Source organism: Narcine bancroftii, chromosome 5 (assembly GCF_036971445.1).
Source record: "Narcine bancroftii isolate sNarBan1 chromosome 5, sNarBan1.hap1, whole genome shotgun sequence".
Lineage (NCBI taxonomy): Eukaryota > Metazoa > Chordata > Chondrichthyes > Torpediniformes > Narcinidae > Narcine > Narcine bancroftii.
The window spans coordinates 44,766,416-44,784,076 of NC_091473.1; the positions used below are offsets into that span (position 1 = coordinate 44,766,416).

The window sequence follows — 17,661 nt, forward strand, 5'->3', positions numbered from 1 at the left end:
GTTATGTGCATGGTTTTGTAACTCCAAAGGAAATGGGCCAATGACAATTCTTCTCAAGCAAAATATTTCTGTAACTATTGGGTCTAGAACACCTTCCCTTCCCACTCACATACCACCTTAAGCAATCCCTTACTAATCACAGAGCACCGATGGCATAGGGATTATTTAAAGTGGTATGCGAGTGGCAAAAAAAAAGGTTGAGCACCACTGTTCTAAGCCATTGAAATTCTGTGCAATAGTTCCTAAAATTTAGGGTTCTGGTCACTGTGTCACCAAAATTGAAATCAGTAACATGTGTCACGTGAGATTTTGAAAAGCCAGTTTTTATTTACTTCGCATTGAATTTTCAGTGCAAAGTGAAAAACAGTGACACCACAGTGAAAGATAAGACAATAATTTCATCTTAAAGAAAACTTTTACTGTGTTTGCTTTATGAACAGTTGAGTCCACTAAATGCTCAAGTACAATAAAGTACCTGGGTTTTTTTTTTGCAAGAGTTGTTGACCTCACCGATATTTGTATAATTTATATAACTTTATTCTTGGTTGTATTTGGGAATGAGTGAGGGGAGGGGGTAAGGAGGGGGAAAAAAAAGAAATGGACTCAGTATGTTGTATGTAAGTGTTGTAAGAAAATGTATTGTCTGAATGTATACAAGTCTTTGAAAATCACAAGTAAAATATTCAAAAAAAATTATAAAAACACTTACCTTATGATAAAAGATAGTTTCTAGGAGGTTAACAATTGTTGCTTCATGATGGACCTATTCAAGAAGACAATAAATTGAGACCACCCAATACAATGCTAATATGAACATACAGAAGGTAAAGAATACTGTATCTCTCTTACCTTTGTCTTTACAAAGAGCTACAGATTGTTTAAAATCCACCTATTGCTGAAAACCGGGAGTAACACAGATGCAAGCAATATTGTCTTTTGCTAGCTGTGAAAATCCAGTTTAAGTTTCCAAGCAAAGAAAATTGATTAAAAATCCATTGAACAGCAAATATATTTGCTCATCCACAGTCAGAATTCAGGACTAATTTAAACTTTTTTTGTGTTCTGAATAAATAACTCAATAAATAACCCAAACCTGTGTGGCTCGGTACGATAATAACACCATCTATAAATTTGCTGTGATATCATGGTAATGGGTGGTATTAAAAAGTCAATGAATCAGCATACAGCAGGGAGATTGGAAACCTGGCTGAATGATGGACTAACAACAACCTTGCACTCAATTTCTCCAAAACTAAAAGCTGATTGTTGACATCAGGAAGGGAAAGCCAGAAGTATATGATCCAGTGATCGTTGGAGGATCGTTGGCGGATCAAAGGTGAGCAAATTTAAGTTCTTGGGAGGTCACCATCTCGGAGGATCTTTCCTGGACCCAACAGACTAATGGCATTGTGAAGAAAGCACATCAATACCTCTACTTCCTCAGGAATTTTCAGAGGCCTGGTATGACATCAGAAACCTTGGCAAATTTCTGGAGACGTGTGGTGGAAAGTGAGCTGACTGACTGCATCATGATGTGTTATGGGGACACCAATATCCAAGAGCAGATAGCCCTCCAATATGTAGTGGACACAGCCCAGGACATGACATGCAAAACCCTTCCCACCATTATGAAAATTTATAGGGAATGCTGCCACCAAAGAGCAGCAGCAATTATCAAGGATCCACAACTCCCAGCACATTCTCTGTTCTCGCTGCTACTATCAGGAAAGAGGTATACTGAAGGTGCCCAAGACTCGCACCACCAGGTTTGGAAACAACTGCTACCCTTCCACCATCAGACTTCTAAGCCACCAACTCAATCAGGGATTTATTTAATGACTCTTACTTGTGCACTTTATTGATTTTTTAAATTCTCTCTGCATTGCACATTTTGTTTACATTTCTTTATTTGTTTACATGTGTATGTTGTGCAGTTGTTTTTGCATTACCAGTAAAGTAATTCTGCACACAGGAAAAAAGAATCCCAGCTTGTATGTAATGTTATGCATGTATTCTGACAATAAATCTGAAATCTAAATTTGAAACATGGATGAACAATGAAATATAGAACTTGCTGTGCCAGATCACAGGCATTTAAGTCCAAAGATCTGGAACACAACAGAAGAGAGAAGTAGAGATTATGGATGAGAATGGCAACAATGAAGGACACCAGACAGCTATAGCAGAACCTAAATGGCATAACCTGCTACAAAACCAAATCTGGTGCATTAGGAGATAGCAAAGCTTCATTCCAAGATTAACTCAATGCCTTCCACATCCAATTTAACCACCAAAATAAGGAAGAACCGCTGCACACCCCCAAGACCTCTGATAATCTCCTACTGACAGTATCTGAGGATGATGTGCAGGCTGTCTTAACATAGAAAAATACAGCACAGTATAGGCACTTCTGTCGTCAATGTTGAGCAGATCCATATAGTACTAAACCCTTCCTATTATTCTTTTATCCATGTGTCTATCTAAGAATCTCTAAAATGCCCCCAATGTTTCAGCCTCTACCTTCACTCCCGGCAAGGCATTCCAGATTCCCACAACACTGCATAAAATAAAACTTACCCCTAATGTCTCCCCTAAACTTCCCTCTCTTAACTTTATACACATGTCCTCTGGTATTTGCTATCCTGCCCTGTGATACAAGTGCTGGCTGTCCACCCTATCTAAGCCTCTCATAATCTTGTAGACCTCTATCAAGTCTCCTCTTATCCTTCTACGCTCCCAGCTCTGCTAACCTTACCTCATAAGACTGGTTTACCAGGATGTAACCGAAACTGAACACAATACTCTGAGTGGTCTTACCAGAGATTTGTAGAGTTGCAACATGACTTCTCTACTCTGGAATTCAATCCCCCCCATTAATGAAGCCCAATATCCCAAAGGCCTTTTTAACTGTACTATCAACCTGTGTGGCAACCTCGAGGGATGTATGGATTTGAACCCCAAGGTCCCTCTGTTCATCCACACTCTTAAGTAACTGACCATTAACTCTGCACTCTGCCTTCTAGTTTGTCCTTCCAAAATGCATCTTCTCATACTTGTCCAGATTGAAATCCATCTGCTACTTTTCTGCCCAACACCGCATCCTGTCTACAACCCTCAGTTTCATCCACAACTGCTCCAGCCTTTGTGTCACCTGCATCCTTCTGCCTCTTCATCCAGGTCATTTATAAAATTCACAAAGAGCAAAATAGATCCTTGTGGCACTCCACTAGTCACTAACCTCCATGCAGAATACTTTCCTTCAATGGCTACTCTCTGCTTTCTTCCTACAATCCAATTTTTAAATCAACACAGCCAAGTTTCCACTGATCCCGTGCCTCATGACTTTCTTGGTGAGTCTCTCATGGAGGACCTTGTTAAAAGCCTTGCTAAACTCCATGTAGACCACATCTACCACCCTACCCTCTTCAATTTCTTTTGTTACCTCCTCAACAAATTTAATTAGACTCACGAGGCACAACCTTCCCTTCACAAACCCATGCTGACTATCCATGCTGTACTTCTACAAATGATCCTCTCCTTTAGAATCCTCTCCAATAGTTTCAACACCAATGATGCAAGATTCTCCAGTCTATCATTCCCAGGATTCTCCCCATTTCCTTTTTTCAACAAGGGGACTACATTTGCCATTCTCCAATCCTCCTACACCTCTCCTGCTGCCAAAGAGGATTCAAAGATTATAGCTACTGCCCCAGCTATGTCACTTCCCACTGCAGCCTGGGGTACATTGTGTCAGGCCCCAGGGACATCAATCTTGATTTTTTATTTAAAAAAAAGATCCACCACTTTAATCTCCAAGTAAACCAGCACACAGGTCTGTTCAATTTTGACCTCACCATGATCAAGGACCTTTTCTCATGAATACTGATAGAAAATATTTATTTAGGACTTCCCCAACATCCTCTGCCTCCAGGCACATGTTGCCTCCTTTATCCTTTGGCGGCCCAATCTTCACTCTCATCATCCTTCTGTTCTTCACGCATGCATAGAATGCCTTGGGGTTCTTCTTAATTCTACAAGCCTTCTCATGCCTTCTTCAAGCTCTCCCAAGTCCTTTAAGCTCCTTCCTGGCTACCATATATTTCTCATGAGCCCTTCCTGTTCCCTGCTTCCTATATCTAATGTATGTTTCTTTATTCCTCTTGATTAGTTATCTGTGGCTGTTTCATCAGCCACAGTATTCAATCTTCAGGGGATTGAATCCAAGAAAAACACCTGGTCTGGACAGAGAACTTGGCCGAGTACTGAAAACCTATGCTAACCAACTGGCCATTGTATTCACGGATATCTTCAACATTTCACTCTGAATGGGTGAGGAACCCACCCATTTCAAACAGGCCTCAATCATACCGGTGCCGAAGAAGAATGTGGTAACCTGCCTAAATGACTACTGACCAGTAGCACTCACATCCACAGTGATTAAGTATTTTGAGAGCATAATGACCTCCAGATATGCAAATTTTCTCAATTTCTCCACCACGGATTACCCAATGATCACTGGATCGTACATCTCAGGTTTTCCCTTCGTAAAGTCTACAATCAGATCCATGTTCAAGTCTGAGTGGCGATGTGGATCCATTCCAATTTGCCTACTGTGGCAACAGGTTGATGGCAGATGCCACTTCACTGGCTCTACAAAAAACCTTGGAACACCTGGACAGCAAATATACATACATCAGAATACTCTTATCGACTACAGTTCTGCATTCAACACCATCATCCCCTCAAAACTGATTAGTAAACTCCAAGCTTGGGCCTCAATGCCCAACTGTAAAAAGATCCTGGATTTCATCATCCTCAAACCCTAATCAGTATGGATTGGCAAGAACAATTCCTCCACAATCTTCATCGGCACCAGAGTACCGCAGGGCTGCGTACTTCATCCCCTTGCTCTATCCACTTTACATTTATGACTGTGTGGCTCGGTACAACACCACTACCATTTACAAATTTGTTGATGATACCACAGTAGTGGGCCCTATTAAAAGGGAGATGTGTCAGCATACAGGAGGGATTTGAAAACTTGGGTGAATGATGTACTGACAATAACCACTCACTCAAGGTCACCAAAAGCATGGAGATGATCAATAAGTAGAAATTCTGCCAGGAAAAAGATTCTCAGGTATGTGAAGTCAGATAGGAGTTCTGACAATAAATTTGAACTTTGAAACAGACTATGTGACAAATACACCATAGGGCAGAAAACACTATTTTCCCTTGATCCATTTTTGTTAAAAAGGTGAAGATTGTATGAAACCAAGTATCATATATAATCAAATAATACTATTTTATGCAGCATTGTCTGCAATGTGGGAAATCTTGTCCCACCAAACAGTAGTTGTCATGGGCCATAATATGTTACATAAAGGTCTCGGCCATCTGGCTTGTTGAGTCTGCTCCATCATTCAATAAAACCATGGCTGATGACTCAGATCGACTTAACCGCCTTTTCCTTATTACTTTTAATTATCCTATGATCAAAAAATTCTAACCAACTCTGCCTTAAATCTATATATATTTAATGAGGCAGCTTCCACTGCTTCCTCGGGCAAAGTGTTCCAGATGTTGGCAGTGAGTTGGTAGATTCGGGTGGAACTGTCAGCTGGTTGCAGCATTCAGTAGTGGACCAGACTTTAGGGCAATTGCTTAGGTAAATGGCTAGATACACCTTGTTTCTTCACACTTGCCAAAACTGGTACATCACATGCTCACATGATCTTCACTAAAAAGTTTAGGCAAGTCTTGTGCTTGTTTGTCATTTTGAGAGTATTTAAATTATCATTGTAATTAATTAACTTCAGTTTCATTTATTTTAAATACATTTATCATTAATTTTTTGAAATAATTTTAATGATTATTTCTAACTGTTTAGCCTCTTCAGCACCTCTAGGTTCAAGAGCAGGATATTTTCCACCAAATAGCTATCAGGCTCAATGAACCTCCCTGCTCTACCACAACTCTAACAATCAGTGGGAACACCAAACAATTTCCCTGCATTGATAAAACTTCACTTTTTATTGTATTAACTGCAACTGAACATCAATCAATTTATTTATTTATTTATTTATTTATTATCTCCTCTTCTGTTGTGCCTACAGATAGCAACCTACTCAACAAACAAAACCATCCTATCTCACACCCATAATCCACTATTTTTTTGTATGTCTAAGAGTCTTTTAAATGTCCCTATTATATCAGCCTCCACCACCATCCCTGGCAATGTATTCCAGGTACTCATTACTCTCTGTGCAAAAATAAACTTACTCCTGACCCCAAACATTCCTACCCTCACATTGTACAGATATCATCTGGTGTTTGCTACTCTAGCTCCAGGGAAAAAATTCCAATGCCTCTCATAATCTTGTAGACCTCTCATCCTTTTTCACTCCAAAGAGAAAAGCCCTAACTAGCTCTGATAACCTTGCCTCATCGGACAGGTTCTCCAATTCAAGAATCATTCTTGAAAATTTCATAACATAACAATTACAGCACGGAAACAGGCCATTAGGCCCTTCTAGTCCGCACCGAACCAAACACCCCTTTCTAGTCCCACCTCCCTGCACAATGCCCATAACCCTCCATCTTCTTCTCATCCATATACCTGTCCAACCTTTTCTTAAATAATACAATTGACTCCGCCGCCACTATTTCTCCCGGAAGCTCATTCCACACGGCTACCACTCTCTGAGTAAAGAAGTTCCCCCTCATGTTACCTCTAAACCTCTGCCCCTTAATTCTTAACTCATGTCCTCTTGTTTTAATCTTTCCTCCTCTTAATGGAAATAGTCTATCCACATCCACTCTGTCTATCCCTTTCATAATCTTAAATACTTCTATCAAATCCCCTCTCAACCTTCTATGCTCCAAAGAATAAAGACCTAATCTGTCCAATCTCTCCCTATACTCTAGATGCTTAAACCCAAGTAACATTCTGGTAAACCTTCTCTGCACTCTCTCCACTCTGTTTATATCCTTCCTCTACACCCTCTCCATAACTTTCTGGCAATTTAATTTATACTTTTTTAAGTTGGGGTATCTTCTGTACCCGTTTAGCTCCAGTGAGCAAGAATTTTGACTCATTTGGACATATCTGTACTTGAACTTACATAATGATAATAAACTCATCATCATCAATCACCAAGAACCTCTGATTTAAAGTCTTTTGAGACTGCAAGCTGTCAGAGGTCAATTCAGGGCAGGGTCACAGGTTCATGCACCCATTAATTGGCCACCACTCACAGTCCACTACAGGTTGGAAAATAGCCATGGCAGTTTATCAAGAAACGTGGTGGGAACTGAGCAGCCACAAAGACTCAATGCAGTTGTGGGTTAGGACTGGTAATAATCTGCAGAACAAACTGTCCTTTTGCAGCTTGATTATTATGTGAAATGCACAAGCCTACTTTCTCCATGGCAGCAATCCATGTGGAGGAGATGTTCCCTCAAAGTTGCCAATACTGGGGGCTTCAGGATTTTTACTTAAATACCTGTGGTTGGAGGGCAACTTCATGATGCTGGCACACTCTGCATTCTCATCATTCTAAATAGCTGAGGTCATGGCTTCATGCTGCAATCAGGATTCATGGACAGTGATGGGAGGAGATAGGGTGCTGATCAATTTGTTCTGACATGGATGGAGTTAAAGAGTGCTGTACACATTTTGACCAGCAGAGGATATTCCATACACTGGAATTCAGGATTGTAGAAGAGTACTATATATTAAACACAAAAGCTTGCTGACACTGTGAATGAAGTAAAAAAACCAAAGTTGGCGAAAAATCAGCAGGTCAAACAGTGTACTTAATATAGCAAAGATAAAAATGCATACCAATGTTTCAAAGTAATTTCCTCCCTGTTCTACCCAATCTGTCTCCTCTCCTCCACTTTTCCACTCCCTTCTCTCTCCATTCAAGAGTAACCCCCCCACCCCGCCCCATTTTCTATTGAGCCCTCCATCCCTTATCCATCTATTATCTCTTGCCTGTGGGTATGGGCTCCTCCTCTGCCCCTATCACAAGCCCCCCACCCCCACCATTTTATTCAGACACCTGCCTTCATTTTGCTCATTCCTTGATGAAGGGCTCAAGTCTGAAACATTGATTTCTTTGCTATATAAAGTACACTGTTTGACCTGGTGAGTTTCTCCAGCTTTGTGTTTTTTACATCTTTATATATTGTATACACCAGGTATATTGAAAATGAGTTGACAACATGGTGATGACACAATGCAAGCATGTAAAACAGTGGAAGCATCATACTGTAAATAGAATTAAATAAACCCAAAAAATAAACAGTTTATTTAAATGATGAAACATTAAAAGGTGTCAGTGTTCAAAGGCTTGTATACAAGCAACTGGAATTTAATATACTCATTCAGCACATAATTAGGATGGAAGATGGTATCTTGGCTTTTACTTTAAGAGAATTTACGTACAGATGTCTTGTTAAATTACATAGAGTCCTGGTAAGATGGCTTCTGGAGTATTGTATACAAGTTTGTTCTTCCTACCAAAGGAAGCTTAATTTATAAAGGATAGCAATAAAAGCTCCACATATTAACTCCGAAGGGTTTGACATTTGAAAAGTTAAGCAGGTGATCAAATGTAGAGTTCAGAAAAATAAGAGGGGATCAATGAACTGTAATGAATTTTGAAGAGGCTTAACATAATCAATAAGGTGCTGATATTGCCCATGATTGAGGTGAACACAGCCAAAGAACAGACTGAAATAAGGCCACTCAGGACAAAGATGAGAAGAAATTCATTCACCCAGAGGCATTTACTAACCAAGGGGATTGAAGATTCATTCATTAAGTCCAATGGCAGAGTGGGGACTGGTTACTTCTACTTGTGTTCTAATAGATCCAATTAAAGTTCTAACACATTAATTAGAGCCAAATCAGAAACAAGGCTGATGAACAATCACAAATTAATATTAAATACCTTATATTTAATGGCATAGTATTATTTCTGCAAAGAAGTAATTACTTCTGGTTCCAAATTTAAAATATTTAATATTCCACTATAGCTGGAAGAAGAATAAACTTTTAAAAGATTAATTTCTTACTGAATTTTCTCACATACAGTTGTTTAAACTTTCAGATCCAAAGTGATGCAAGGAGATTTTTTTTTCCCCCACTGATTATATCCAGATAAAAATCAAACAGACAATCTCACTCACCACAATATATATAGGAAATGTGCTCTTTGGATTGAAATCCTGGAGCTGACACAATACAGGAAACACCTTCTGCTTCCAAACCTCCACAGCTATGAGTTCATGAATCAGGGTGGGGACCTGCAACAAAACCTTGGTTTAAGTCATATCTGAAGAATTTCATAGGGATGCAGCACTGATTAGGCAGAAATTCTGATTAGCAATCAGGAATTGACCTGTAAATGTGACCTGTAAAAACAAAGCCTTTCTGATCACCAACACTGATTAGTTAACACTTGTCTTGAATTTACAAATCAATCAACTGCTGTTGTTCACAGATCAGGCAATTGACATTCCCCTGTAAGCAGAAAAAATTCAGAGAGACCTTGGGTTCAGCAGAGAAGTGGTCATTTTTTTTTGGTGAGGTGTTTCTTTTAAATTTTATTTAAGCTTTCTAGCATCTATAATATTCTGCATTTCTCTTTGAAATATTTTCAACATTTATTCACAATACCAAATGGTAGGCAAAAACATCCATAATTTGTACTAAATAAAAAAGCAAACCATGAAATTTTATGGAGGGGAAAATTGAATGCATCAGGCTAATGAGTTTTCATTAAAATTGGAATAACAGATGCAATTGTTTCTTTTTAATTGCTGAAGAAGAGGAATTAAGAACAAAAATGGAAATCTGTGAAATACTAGAACAACAAATAAAAGGAAAAGGGCACATTAATAAATAGATTATTAAAATAGCTAATTGCCCCATTCAGATTTTTCTGAATGATAAGAGAACCAAGTAATAGTAAAATTAGTGGAGAATATCAATCGACTTCTGGATCATATTGGGTGGGGTTGGTTAAGAAGACTGACCTGGGTAGTTAGCACTGGGGAGGCTGGCTAGAAGAGAAGAATTTGGCAGTGGCTGCTTTGAAAGAAGAGGTTTGGGAAGGATAAAGTCAAAACACCTTTATTTATCATTCATACCATGCACGTACAATAAAGTGCTCCAGGATCATGAGCATATTTATACAAGTTAGAATAGAAGTTAAACACATTAAAATATTAAGATGTCTACAGTAAAAGTCCACGGTACCCTATCCACCTATGTTCTGTGAATTCAGGAGTCTATTGGCTTGGGAGGGGGAAAAAAAAACTGCTGCCCAATCTGGATGTCAGGGCCCAAGGGCTGCAGTACCTCCTACCAGGTGACAGAAGGAAGAACATTTTATAGAGAGGTGTGTGGAGTGCTTCACAATGGTTATTGTCTTTTACCTGCATCGAGGGCTGAAGATGTCCTTCATGGTAGGAAGAGACGCCCCCCCCCCCCCCCCCCCCGCCATGATATTTTCCACTGACTTCACTATGCTATGCAGGGTCTTGCGGTATGTAAAATGTTGATGTCAATTCTGCATGTTGGTAAGTGTCAGCTGGATTGAAGATTGAGTGCTTGAGTAAAGATGAGACAAAAAGACAAGCTATCAAGCAGGATTCAGAAGGATGGGAGATATGGAGTTGTAAAATATGTTGGTTTCTGGAGGACCTCAAGGATTTTAGCAATAAGAGCAGGTGGTAGGATTGAACAGTAGGCAAACTATTTAAGGATAGATCTATCATAATTTATATTCTGTACTCTTCAGCATTAGAAATAGTGCTTTGGCGGGATGCTTTTATGAATCAAGATTATTTTATTGTGTAATAAAACAGTTGTACTATTACACAAAATCATATTTAGTCTCCAATAAGGCATACAAAGATTTGTCATCAACAGAGATTGCCTGGTGCCCCTTGCAGTTAGAGAAAGAGAGGTAGAATAAAGTCCCTTCAGAGTCACTGAGTGTCCGTGGATTCACCTCTAGCACTCCCACAGCCTCTGCAGCCTCATAGACTTCAGTCCAAATCATTAGTAACCTGAGCTCCAGATCCAAACCTCCAACACAATCAGGAAGCCTCATCTCTCAGGGGCTCCTCCCACCTTCTTGCATCTTGGTTCTGATACCTGGTATCCTTTGAGCCAGTCTCCAGCAGTCCAGAGCCTAGTGTGAATCTTTTGACCACAGCCTGCATAGGTTCCTCACCTCAAGTCGTTAATAGTCCACTGCCTGTGTCCCGTAGGATTGGCTCTTCTGCTTCTCCTTCTCAAATGGGGTGTTCTCCCCATTTTCTGGTTCTCTGCACCAGTCCTCTGCTTACCCAGAGTTATAGACCCCTTGAGGCACTACATAGGCCCAAACCCTGCGGATGCTGGATTTTAAAATAAAACATCGTCAGGCTGTTTAAAGCCTGTACAGAGACATCAGTCATTGAATTGGGTGATAGAACCCTGTGGAAGAGCATTGTGTCTCTGCTCCTTGCTCTCCCTCGGTCTGCACTAGTCGCAGCAGCTCTGGCAGTGCTGCCATTTTTTAAACTAATGCTGAAACAAGCTTCAACCTTTTGGGTAAGGCCTTCTTCGTTGGGCCTCATCTGCATAGAACAAATTTGCACAAGTGACACCAGAATAAGCTTGTCCTCTTCACATCACAAAGTACACTCAGCAGTTTCTGTCAAACTAAGACATTTCCAGAGTACCTGACTGGCAAATTATGTACCCATTTGGATTTAATCAAATTATTGTGTTAGTGGGACTTCCAGACAAAGAACTTTATACAAATTTTCAGCTTTCAATCAAATGATTGTCTTAATGTGTAGAACTTCTAAACCAAGAACTTTATACAAATTTTCAATTTCCCAATCCAACCATTAATCACCGAACAAGTCCAAGATTTATGGCATGCCACTTCTGCTTGCTTTTTAGAAAATAAAGATGGCCATACTTAACTTCTCAAACACTTTTTTTTAAAAACATGTAAACAAATAACTTAAAAGTACCAGTGCTCAGAGAAAATTGGGTTTGTAATTCGGAAAATTTCATCTGAAAATTCCTTCTGGATTGTTCAAACAAATGTTAAGGAGATTAAAAGCAACAATCTGCTGGAGGGACTCAGCAGGTCAAGTAACATCAGTGGGAGAATAATAATAGCTGATATTTTGGGTCAGAACTCTTCAAGACTGGCTTCTCTGTTATGGAGATTAATCTACTTTAGAACATCCTGACAACAAATCAAAATTTATAGTGTGACTGTTCAACTCCAATAGACTTCAGAACTGAACTTCCTCACTTACACTTGTTCTTGGGCATTGCATCACTAAATGTTTAACAATTTATCTAATTTTATCGATCTCTGCAATGTCCTACATTGCTTTGTTTCTCTTAATAATAGTTTTAAAAGTTTTGTCATGGGGATTTCAGAACAATTTAAAAAAAGCACACAAATGGAAAAAGTAGACAGTAGTATCTTTAAAAAGGAACAGTTAGTATATGATGCAGTTTCAAAAGTAAAATGCTCAAAAACTTAATTTTTAATTTAGACATAGCATGGTGTCAGGACATTTTGGCCCTTGAGTCCATGCTGCCCGATTTAAACCCAATTTACATTTTTCCTTAAAATGGATAAGGAATAGAAACATTCTCTGTATTGTTACTGGACCGATAGTTCAACAAAAATGGTATAGCTGACATATGTTTCTAGTACACTTCTGCTGTCAGAATCTTAAAAATGGTCTTCATTCAAACATTAGCTTATATTAATTATCTCTTTAGAAAACATGTACCTTCCCTAGAGAGTAAATATGTTCCTTGACAAATTCATCCTGGTCAGCAGTGGCATTAATGATGGCCTGCATGTTCAGCTTCTCAATATATTCATGCTGTCTGAACCACCTATGAACAGAACAGAGACAAAAAAAATGGAGAAGAAAAGATGTAAATGTCCATATAACAATGACATCTCGAGGGAATGCTATATTAATTCATGAATTTGATATCAGACGTGTGCAAGATCATTTGAGAATATTACAGATTTATCAAGTGAAAAGAAAATCCTAATGGCTACTGTCATTAAAAATGTGAACAAAAGAATTCAAGGAAAAACAAAACCATGAAACAAGAACTTACATAATTTTTGAAGTATTGGGTGTTTTTCTAGTTTCCAGTTGGGAGGAATATTGAGGGCTGGTGGAGGGTAGATTGTTGGAAGATGTACAGAAATATTCTAGTGACAAAAAATAGAAAGTGGGAGTTCTTTAATAACCACAGAGACAGGAAATTCAATGGAAGTGTTGATGAAAAGACAACACCGATTACAGAGAAACCTGCAGCAGTTCTACTACAATCCCAATAAATGTAATGAGAGCAGAGAATAAGAATAATATTTACACTGAAGATGAGGTAATAGGACAAACCAAAGTTAACCTTGCACATAATCTAGAGTATCCTGGCACTGGCTTACAATAACTACAGGTCATTTATATAAAGATCTGTAGTTGGGAAAAAGATGGAAGCTATTATTGAAATCTGCATGTTTATTCTGAAGATCAAGGATTTATCTTATCAGAAAAGATTTAAGTTACCTGGGAAAAATACTTGCTGAAATTCAGAAGAATGAGAGGAGATCTCGTACAAATACATAGAATTATGAAAGGAATAGATAAGATAGAGACAGGAAAGTAGTTTTCATTAGTAGACGAGCCTAAGGAACATAGCTTTAAGATTTGAAGGAGCGGATGGAGATGAGGAGGAGCTGCTTTTCCCAGAAAGTCATGAGTCTGGTGGAATTCTTTGTTGAAGGAAGCAGTAGGAGCTGTCTCATTAAATATATATATATTTTGCATAGTTGGGGAATTGAGGGTTATGAAAAGATAGATCGATGGAACCGAGTCCATTGTCCGTCAAAGCTGGCTTGACAGGTTAGATGGACAATTTAGACATAGTATGGTGTCAGGACATTTCAGCCCTTGAGTCCATGATGGACAATTCCCACTGTCCAGAGGACCCCAAAAACCAGCAGCAATAGATATACACCACAACAAAGGGTGACTTAAACAAAAGTTGCCTTTAATTATCTTTGAACATGAAAATAGAATCAAACTTTAACTTGTCTCTACTGACTTACTTAATCCTCCCTCTAATGCTAAGTGCACATGTGTGTAATGTATATTTAAGATTAGAAAAGTTCTTTGGTTCCCAGTCCAATCTCACTGATTGCAGGCAATTCTTGTACTATGCACAGAAATTAACATTAATAAAGTTCACCAGACTTTGGTGCTTAACAGGTAAATGGATACCACTCAGAAGGGTTCTTGTTGGTTTTCAGAGGGAGTTTTTCTTGTTTCAGGTCACCGGAATTCCTTTCTGTTTCTCCTATTCCAAGGGAAACACCGGACAGCCAGTCCTCTCCTTTGACCAGGCTGTCTTCCAAAGCTTGTCTCTCTCTTTCTCTCTCACCCCCCCCCCTCCAACTCTGAGAGCAAAGCCTGCTTTTTCCCCCCCTCCTCTGCCTGCAAAAATCACATGACGTTCCAGACAGCAAGTTCTGTTTTCCAGGCAAAGCTGCCCTGCATGTTGTTACATATATTGCCCTTTTTGCAAATGAGTCTGAGCACTCTTGCAAAAGTTGCTGCAAAAATTCTGTTTTTAAAAAGTATTTGTGTGTGCCCTGCTCTAACAAACCTTTCCCAACTTATCTCCCAAACACCTCTATGTACTCTGTCACGCCATTCCTATTTGTTCTGATCAGATTGCATAGTCCAGAGTATCCTTAACAAATGCTGGGACTTCCATCTCCTCAAACTCTATTTCATTCTAGCAAGCTCCCTGCACTACAACTGGTATCCCCGCCTATCAAACCTTAATTTCCTGAGTGTCTCAACATTGAACACCACTGAATCTTACTTACTGAGGGTCTTCCCAACATTCACCCCATGGAGCAAGTTACAAAATTCTGAGGACACCATGGTTGAAGTAAAAACACAAAATGATGGAGATGTCCAGCAGGTCAAATAGTGTTCTTTATGGAGCAAAGGTACATGCACCCCATGGAGTCTTCCGAATCGATTACTCCAGCAATTTCATCTCTGGCTCTTCCTTGCCACCATTCCCATAATCACCATCCATATCGTCCCTGGAGTCGACTCCTCCATCTCTTTCCACCAAATCGGCTCCATCCCTCTCTGAGGTGAGCTCCTCTATCATTTTCCCCCACCCCCTCCCCCGAGTCAGCAATCAATCTCTCTTTGCCTCCCGTCAACTCCTCCAGCCCTCCCTCCCTCACAGGAGCCTGTCCCCGTCCATTCCTCGCTCCGGATCCCAGCAAACCGCCTCCTCCATTCACCTCGGAGAGCCAATATCTCTCAACGGGAACTCCTGCAGGCTCTCGGCGTAACCGGCGGCTTCCACCGATAGCAACACCGCCTTTCCCGAGCCGGTCAACTCGGCCGCCATCACCCCACGATGTTCAACAGCGGCGAGAGACGCCGTTGCTCTGGCAACACGGCTACTGCGCATGCGTCGAGGGTCAGCAGCGCATCACTCGTCCTCGGCTCGTGCGAGAAGGCGCTGGTGGGAGGGGCGAGTCGTTTCCCCCTCCATACTGGGCCTGTGGCTGATGGCTGCCATCGTCGTCAGCAAGAGGGCTCGGTTCAGTATGGAAGGAGATTATTCGGCCCACCGTGTCCGTGCCAGCCATCAGGTACCTGCCGATAGAATCAGAATTTATCGACATGAGCAAGTCACGAAATTCGTTCTTTTGCAGCAGCATCACAGTGCAAACATTTATATAAACCACTTGCATAAAGAAATAATAATAATGCACAAAGTAAGGCAGGGTCTTTGGTTCATCGGTCATTTAGGAATCGGATGACAGCGGGGAAGAAGCTGCCCTTGTGCAGCTGAGAGCTCGTCTTTAGGCTCCTGTACCTTTTTTTCCTGATGGTAGCAGATGGCCTGGGTGGTGGGGGTCCTTGAGGAGAGAGGCTGCTTTCTTAAGACACCTCCTCTTGTTGATGTCCTCGATGGAGTGAAGTCTGGTGCCTGTGATGTTGTAGGCCGAATTAACAACCCTCTGGAGTTTATTCTTGTCCTGAGCATTGGCACCTCTGTACCAGACAGTGGTGCAACCAGCCAGAATGCTCTCTACAGTATGTACACCTGTAACTGTTTTCGAGAGTCTTCGGTGACCTACTGAATCTCCTCAAACACTTTACAAAGTATAGCCGCTGTCGAGCCTTCTTCATAATTGCATTGACAGCTGAGTCCCTCCATTAGTGCTTATTCAAGAGTTGAGCATCTGCACCCTGTAATGTTTTTCGGCCAGTCTCTTAAGAACTCTCAATCCCCTCCAACTTACCACCCCCTACCTTAAATCTGTGCCCTCTGTGAGGAAAAGTTTCACCCTATTTGTGACCATCATGATTTTGTCTACTTCATTCAGTTCTCTGTTTAGCTTTCACTGCATCAAGGAAAACACACCAAGTCTATCCAGTCTCTCACAGTGTACAAAAGTGCTGGAGAAACTCAGCAGTTCAGGCAATATCCATTGAAAGTAAAAGGCTTTCCTTACTCCTCACCCCTCACCTTTTCACTCAGGCTAGTTGAGTACAGGTTGTTGTGACACCACTCAACTTAGCTGATCTATCTAATTCCTGCAAGTTTCCTCATTACCATCTGATTCTGCTGACAAATTTGTAGATGGTATTTGAATTGTGTGAGACACGAAAGTCTGCAGACATTGTAATTGTAGCAAAAACACACTGAAATACTGGAGTATCTCAGCTGGTTTTTTCAGCGTCCATAGAAGACAAAGATGTATTGCAAATATTTCGGGCCTGAGCCCTTCTTCAAGGAATAACCAGAATGAGCTTGAATCAGAAAATCTCTGAAAGTCCTAGAATTCAGACAATGCAGGCTGGAGGAGGAACCCAAACCAACAAAAGGAATTAATTGGATAATGATAAGGGAGAGGTAAAAATTTATCATGTTTGTGCAAATAGATTTGTAAGGGAGAGACAGAGCTGGGGGAGGGCAACAGGGGAAGAAGTAAATGGGGGGGGGGGTGCCTTTACTACACAGTCATAGGCATAGAAAGTGTAGTATAGTGGTTTTCAAACTTTTTCTTTCCACTCATATACCACCTTAAGCAATCCCTATGCCATAAGTGTTCTGTGATGAGTAAGAGATTACTTAAGGTGGTTTGTGAGTGGGGGGGTGGGGGGAATGGTTGAGAACCAATGCTCTAGATCCAATTGTTACTGAAATAATTTGCTTGAGAAAAATTGCCATTCGCACATTTTCTTTGGAGTTATGAAACCTTGCACATAATGAGTCAATTAGGTATGATGAGAACAGTGGTTTTCATTCATTTTCTTTCCACTCACATACCACGCACAAAGCCATTTTGACTATCCCTAATCAGTTCCTGTGTATCCACATCCTACAATATCCAATTTCTTAGAACATCTTCCAGAAGCTTACACACTACTGACATCAGTCTCACCACTCTAAAATTTCCTGGATTATTTTTAGAGCTTTTTTAAAACAACAGAACAACATGAGTTATCCTCCATCATCCAGCTCCTCATCCATAGTTAAGGACATGTTAAGTATATCTG

The 17,661-nt window shown here is 40.3% G+C and overlaps 2 protein-coding genes across 7 annotated transcripts in view; one reads left to right on the plus strand and one right to left on the minus strand.

Annotated features, from left to right (window-relative positions):
- LOC138763335 (zinc finger MYND domain-containing protein 10-like) overlaps positions 1 to 15,541 on the minus strand; it is a 51,453-nt gene extending 35,912 nt beyond the window's left edge. For 2 of the 5 annotated variants that reach the window (XM_069937302.1, XM_069937298.1), the window contains exons 1-4: positions 15,387 to 15,541; positions 12,829 to 12,937; positions 9,199 to 9,315; positions 710 to 763 (exon numbers count right to left, since the gene is read on the minus strand). In XM_069937302.1, coding sequence (XP_069793403.1) covers positions 710 to 763; positions 9,199 to 9,315; positions 12,829 to 12,937; positions 15,387 to 15,496 — 390 coding nt within the window. In that variant the 5' untranslated portion in view covers positions 15,497 to 15,541. Of the gene's footprint in view, positions 1 to 709; positions 764 to 9,198; positions 9,316 to 12,828; positions 12,938 to 13,171; positions 13,269 to 15,386 lie in introns of all 5 variants that reach the window. The other 3 variants (XM_069937300.1, XM_069937299.1, XM_069937301.1) reach the window with 3 other exon arrangements.
- Positions 15,542 to 15,589: 48 nt separating this feature from the next.
- The window catches only part of sema3h (sema domain, immunoglobulin domain (Ig), short basic domain, secreted, (semaphorin) 3H), a 329,841-nt gene continuing 327,769 nt past the window's right edge, over positions 15,590 to 17,661 (plus strand). For both annotated transcript variants that reach the window (XM_069937305.1, XM_069937308.1), the window contains exon 1: positions 15,590 to 15,743. The gene's annotated coding sequence lies outside the window, so the exon portion shown is untranslated. The remainder of the gene's footprint in view (positions 15,744 to 17,661) is intronic.